Source organism: Pteropus vampyrus, unplaced genomic scaffold (genome assembly GCF_000151845.1).
Source record: "Pteropus vampyrus isolate Shadow unplaced genomic scaffold, Pvam_2.0 Scaffold444, whole genome shotgun sequence".
NCBI classification, from domain to species: domain Eukaryota; kingdom Metazoa; phylum Chordata; class Mammalia; order Chiroptera; family Pteropodidae; genus Pteropus; species Pteropus vampyrus.
The window spans coordinates 931443-938610 of NW_011889225.1; the positions used below are offsets into that span (position 1 = coordinate 931443).

At 36.7% G+C, this 7168-nt stretch overlaps 1 protein-coding gene across 1 annotated transcript in view; it reads left to right on the forward strand.

Annotated features, from left to right (window-relative positions):
* The window catches only part of ABCC9 (ATP binding cassette subfamily C member 9), a 120603-nt gene that overhangs the window by 91550 nt on the left and 21885 nt on the right, over positions 1 to 7168 (forward strand). Inside the window, 1 exon segment of the mRNA XM_011381579.2 lies at positions 2587 to 2689. Within this exon segment, the coding sequence (XP_011379881.1) occupies positions 2587 to 2689 (103 nt within the window).

Below are 7168 nucleotides of genomic sequence, written 5' to 3' on the forward strand. Positions count from 1 at the left end.
TAGACACATGAGCAGAATAAGGATGACCATTCCTAATTTTACATCAAGAAAGTTCAGGTATCTGTAAGAATAACACAATATAATACATGTTAACCTTCGAGGCTTGAATTATGATTGGAAGTAACAAAAGAGAACCTAACTTTTATGTAAAAGTACCTGCATCATACTCATCCAGATTTAGATCTTCCAGGGTTCATTTTTAAATTAAATATGAAGTACCACAAATATCAGCATTTTTGAACCAAAGGAAGTTTTAAAATGTGTGGATGGTCCTGCTACCGTGAAAAGAATTCTAGAATCGTTATGTTTGGTACTTGTGGTGAAGAATCAAACACATTCTTTTCCATCCATTTCTTCCTTTCTTTTAGACTACCCAGAGTCCCCAGAGTCTTCATCTCTTTTGGAAAGTTCGTATTTACTGATTAGCCTGCTTTTTCTCCCCTGCATTCAGAGTTCATGGTGTACTCACATGCAGCAGTCAGCTCCCTCAAGTAGTTTACCATGAAAGTATCACAGCTAAATTAGACTGAGATTTCAGTGACCTTTCCTATTATTTTTTGTCTGACAGAATAAAGGTCTAAGAATGTTCAGAAGATGAGCTGGATGTGGATAAAAAGATACAGACTGAGTGTGTCAAAGTTTCCATTAGGAAAACAGAAGGTTTCTTGCCAAATAGAAACACACAGAAAGAATGTTCACTGCATTTCCACCCCTCCCCTCTCACTGCTGCTTCAGACTGTTGCCAGATCCATTTACGAACTCTTTAAGAGTGTATCTGAAACAATATCCCAAAACTAAAGGAAGAAGAAGAAAGTCCTAGACAAAACACTTTATCAGGATGAAGTGTTGGATGTTCATCTCAAATATAGTCCACTGGCTTTGGTCCATCTGGCTCTACCTCCGATCTCTCCATCACCACAGTCCTCTAGGGAGAAGACCCTGTCTTGAGCCCCCGAAAATTTTGAGTTTCCTTATTTGCGTGCCCTTGCTCATGTTATTTCTCCTACTGCCAGTGCTTTGTCTTCTCTTTTTCTCCTGAAAAATTCAGCTCATCCCTTAAAACCTCACCCAGACCATCCTCCCAGTCCTCTTTGAAATCTCCCCACCTTCCACCCCATTGCCTACCATCCTGATCCTCTGGTCAGTGTAAATCATCCCCTTCCCTTATGTTTATGTAGCATTTTGTGCATAGCACCATTATAACTAGCTTTTGTGTTGCACCATCCTTACTTTTAATACTTTGCTTACCTCCTACACAAACAGTGGGCTCCTCAAGGGCAGAGGTCATGTCTTGTGTACATGTATATTCTAATGTCTTATTTAGAGTTGGTGCTTGCTAAATGTTTCTGAATGGATGAAAATCTGCCTAACATTGCAAGCACAGAAAGAATGGCCCTTAATGTGGATATATCTCTTTACAGTTCATATCCACTATCTCAGTAAATCCTATGGCCCTGTGAACCATTCTACCTTTTAAATATTCACTCTATTCATCTATGATAGGGTCATCATGAGGGGAGGCACATTCCAAGGTCTGCTCAGTCCTGTCCCTGTGTGTTGCCATTCAGCACAGGTCCTCCTGTGCCTGGCATTTGGGTCAAGGCTACATAACTCAAAGTGAGGTAATTATTTGGCTCTGATTGCTAAATCTTTGATTATTTTAGATCAGATGTTACTGTCTGACTCAATTATCTGATTTATCTGGTTTGGCATATTGGAGTGATCAGATTGATTGGACAGATACCAAGTATCTGCTTTATATTGGCCTGTATGGATGGTTTCATGTGCCAAGTGAACACCCCACCCAGACTTCTTCATTCTTCGACATAGAGATGGTTTATTATAAAGTTTTACAAATTGATTTGAACATTTTGGGGAAACTTGGGGCAGTCTTTTGTCAAACAGGAATCTCTACTGGCCCGTTGCATGAAAATTAGCTATTCCTTGCAAACACGACACATGTGAGACCAGCCGTGGCTGCAGAGACTGAATAAACCTCCATCTCGAAGGACCCCCATCTTTTATTTCATGTCACCCCAGTTTCCTTTTTTAGTTCCCAGAAACACCAGGCAAAAAGAGAAATTTTAAAGTATATATTTGCCTGCCACAAATGCACAGTTTCCTGTCTTCCCTGGTTCTCATCCAGTACCTCTCACCCAATTCTAACCATTCCATTTGGAAAAGTAAGATAAATGGAATAAAAGGTAGGTAGGGCATTTTACATTTATGTATAACTTATTCTGGTTTGTGTAAGGCCCTCGCAACAGAGGTCACACTTGGTTTCCATAGCTACAATATTTCTGTGGAAGTTTATGAAATGATCATCAATAGGTCTTTGTCATCAGAAAGATTCCTTTTCATAGCAGAGGTTTGAGAAATGAAGGAAACACTGGCCACACCATCTCTACTGTGAGTACCACAGAGCAGTAGCAACTGACCTTTACTTTGAAGTGGGAGTCATTTATTAGTCATTTCATCCCATCAGTTCGTCACTCTGTTGAGTAAATAGTGTAGTAGTAAGTGTGACTGTTTTTTATTATTTCTCCTGTTGTGTGGCTAACATTACAATATTTTCATTTTCTACAGGCATGAAACCAGATTTAAGCAACGTATGCTGGAATTGACCGACACAAACAACATTGCCTACTTATTTCTCTCAGCTGCAAACAGATGGCTAGAGGTCAGAACGGTACGTTCATTTCATGATTTCGAAATGGAAACCAAACAGAGAAGAGGCCTAATGCAAAGATGGAGACAATTGTAAAAATTAGTCTTCTACTGAGATTTAGCTCTAACTTCACATTTTCTGGACTTAAAAAATGACTCAGGTTTGTTTATGTTACAGATGAAATTTGTCATAATGTTTTAGCTAATGGCAAAACAAATAGCCCAAAAAGTAAAAATTCATTTTGTGTTCATTAGTCTCTAGATTACATAAGTTAATGGAATGGCAAATATTTGTATAACTTCAATATTTTTCAAAAGAGCAAATTTGACAAGTGAACAGATGTACTCATTTCCTTCACAGCCCTGGAAGAGATGATAACTTTCTATGTTTTAAGCCAGTGAGAGATCATGTTAGCACAAAATGTAAAAAAAAAAATTGCAATTAATCATCTCTTGCCTTCTTCTGCCCCCCATGAAGTAGGAGAATGGGCATAAGCATTGGCATTTATAGACTTGGTCTAACAAATTAATTAATTTATTTGTGTCCCAGTTCCTCATCTATAAAATAGGAATAAGACTATGTTCCTCATAGGGATATTAGGATTAAAATAATAATATAAGTCTCTTAGCAAATGCAGTCAACAAATGTCCTTTATATGGATGGATGGATGGATGGATGGATGGATGGATGGATGGATGGATGGATGGATGGAAATAGTACCTGCCTTGGTAAGTGGTTTATAAACCAACCAACTGGAGTATAAAGTAGGAGATAGGTGAAACTCAAGTTCCAGGAGGGAAAGGCATGTACAATTGACTCTTGAATAACACAGGTTTGAACTGTGTGGGTCCACTTATATGTGTATTTTTTTCAGTAAATACTGTAAGTGCATTTTCTCTTCCTTATGATTTTCTTAATAACATTTTCTTTTCTCTTAGTTTATTGTAAGAATAAAGTATATACATATAATATAAAATATGTGTTAATTGGTTGTTTATGTTATTGGTAAGACTTCTTTTGATCAACGGAGGGCTATTAGTAAAGTATGGGGACAGAAACATGTTATACATAGATTTTCAACCATGCAAAGGGTTGGAACCCCTAATCGCTGTAGCATTTAGGGGTTGACTAGTTTGATCCACAGTATAAATAAGCTACTTGGGTGGTAATGAGTTGTCTGTAATCTTTTTTAAAAAATAATTATCTATCCATTTGTGAAAAGGAAAAGGAGATTGATCTGTACTATCATAAGACTCTCACTTCCACTGATTAAGCATCCCTGCCATATGCAGTCTTTCTTTCAAAACTCAGTAGACCAGAGAAGGCAGATGGTAAAGAGAATTTGATAAGGTTGAAATGAAAGCACACAAGTTAAAGTCTGAGTTGTTGATGGATGGATACAGAGCGATTGATACAGGTTGATATGGGATCTGTGTGAGATTTAGTTATCATGATTATTCACCAGTTTACAGAGACTCTTTACTACGACATTAGTTATTATGTAGAAACTATTCAGAACATAATGCAATTATATTTCACAAATTTTAGATATAAGCATTAGTTGTTGATAAATTTTTTCTGGTAGCTGTGGGGCTAGGCAAAATGTATTATGAATTACCTATAGAAAACATAAAGGCCAATGAAGTGTTACTTAGGATTTATAACAGAACCAAAACATTATTCCTAGATCCTAGCCAGACCCTAAATTCTTGTTTTAAACTTCCGTTTGTTTGCTTATTTGTTTAAATCTGTTTTCTCTAAGGAAAAGAAAATCATATCTAAGTAACAGAATTAATGATGAAATAGCTTAATCAAAGAATGTCTGAAATCATAAGGGGAAAATGTCAGTAGTTACCTTTGTACGTGATTTTCCAAAACTTGAAGATCAAGTATGCTTTTCAGTGGGTAAATGTGTTTGCTGTGGAGATGAGGTGGGTGTCTGACCTCACTCCTGTTTTTGCTCTTTAGCACTTCCTACTGTCAGGTTAATGGACAAGTGTTTAACAAGAATCTTCACGCAAACCATATGTTCTGTTCTCATAGCCAGAATACGAATATTAGAACCTTCGGACTGCCAAAAAAGGGAAGGTCAGGAAAAGTTAGAAAAGAACAGCAGCCAGATTCAGAAAGAGTTAGTTTAGTTTGCCTCACAACCCACAACTTTAACCCCCACATGATAGGCAGTCAGATCCTGCCTGAAATAAAAGAATTCTAGTTTCACTTGTAGAAACCTAAAGAGAATATTGATATTTTCAACAGGAAGCACACGATCTGCCATTCATTCTGTTATCTTATAATACCTTTGTTGTTATGTCTTTTCTTTCTTTTCTGAGTATTAGAATCTTTCCAAGATTTGCTATCTAGTTTCATTGCCAGAACTCTCCCTTAAACCAATACACAAAATGAAGAAATCCTTTGCTTCTAGTTCTGATGAATAAAGGTAAATTTTGGAAAGAAGCTTGTTGATTTATTGCAAAATTTCAGGCATATCTGCTGACAGAAGTCAAAGTCCAAAGTCCTTTGTGTATGGTTTATCTCCTTTGTCAATTGTATTTAAGTGCCATTAAGTTTTATGGGGGTATACATGCATACACACACAGACACACAGACACACACACGCACACACGTTTAGACAATCTCAGAGATACAATTTAAAATCAGTCAGATTCACTCTCTTTCTGGTCTTCTGAGTACATTGAGAGTTTTTGTTAGGACCAGAAAAATTGGAATATTACAACATTAAAATATTTATTTGGATATAAATATAATCCAAAAACATAGGAGTGTTGAATAAATTAACTAAATGACTCTTATTAAGAAATAACCTTTCTCCTAACTGTACACATGTAACTGACCTCATTACTACTGTGCTCCCGAGGATGTGTTCATATAACTGGAGATACAATTTCGGTTTGAAATAAATGAATCTTGTGTCTGAAATATGAATGCTGAGATACAGGACCTTAGAGACTAGTTGTGAACTAATCTCTGAATCCCACAGCTGGACATACTCTGTCTTGTAAGTCATTTAAAAAAAATAAGTAATGAAAACTTCTATGTGGCCCAGTGAATCTGTATTGATCTTATCTGCAGTATTAGCACAACCCCCTTTGCCACATTACAAAGTTAGTTAACAAAAATATCTGCTTATAGCAAATATTCGTGGAGTTTCCAGAGCAGAAACACAACTAAAATGGTACAAGGAAGGTTGAATCAGAAGAGGCAAGCGGGGATCTAGGGATTTCATCAACTCTAATTCTTGGACTCATCACCTTAATGGAGAGACAGAAGAGAAAACTTATAGCTTTCTGTGGCTATTTTTTTCTTCCCTTTCTCTTCATCCCCATCTCTATCTCCAAAGTGATGCCACTGAATTCTATGGACCGAAAATCTCAAGGAGAAGGAAGTGAGAGAAAGCAGACTAGAAACATTTTGTGTTGAATTTGGGGAGATCCCTGAGCTTCATCCAAGTGTTGTTTCTTACCTAATTTATTTATTTAATTTTTAATACATGACTTTCCCTTCTTTCTTGGTCCTGTTAAATAAAAGACAGTCACAAGTTATTACCTTTCTCTGGGTAACAGTTTTCCCTATGGATGATTTAGCCCTGCCTACCATATTCTTTTTGAACTGGGGAAAAAATATAAAGGTCAAAACATACTCAAATCAAAAATGGACAAGAGTCTAAAGGAATAAAATAATAAAATAAAATAATTTGGCAGGTTAAAAAGTAGCTAGACTGTGACCACCCAGGTTGCTTTGGCAACAGATGGGAGTGTTTTCACTCTGGGTGCCAAGTGAAGTGGGCCACAGTTGTGTGCAGTGTGTCACTACGTTCTAACCTTTGAATGCTGCTATATTCTTTTGTTCAGCACAGCGTTTTCTCTTCGTCCCTCTCCACTAAACAGTTCCAGTTCTTTGGCATCAGTGTTTCCATTTGCTGAAATTGTGTAACTCTATCTAAAGGCTGTCTTTCCAAAGCTTTGTCCTGCTGTGTGGTGAGAGGGATAAAAGAAAATTTACATCAGGAAGCCAAAAAAAAAAAAAAAAAAAAAAGTCTTCAGAATCAACAGGCTAAAGTAAAAATAGTTTTCAGGATGAGCTTGCACAAGAGTATATTTTGTGAAACAGTGCAAAACTTTTTTGTGTGATTCTAACTCCACAAAAAACAGGTGTCCCCTTATCTTGTTTTGGAGGCTCTAATATATTCTTCCAGACATGCACTGGTATCATAGGCTTCTAAGGGCTACATGAAGGAGAGAGATTATGTTGCTATTAACTATTTACAGGCCTGTTTTATACATAATTAAAACTTTTACTATAATCTCATATATAGATAGATGTTATGGAATCACTAGAAATCTGACAAGAGGCTTTGCTTTTGACATGGGAATCAAATACTTCCTTTACTAGAGGGGAGTATGGAATTCAAAAACTCGATGGAAGTTACAGTTTATCATGGTACAGATAAAATGTCCTGTACATGGGCCCTCATTGAGT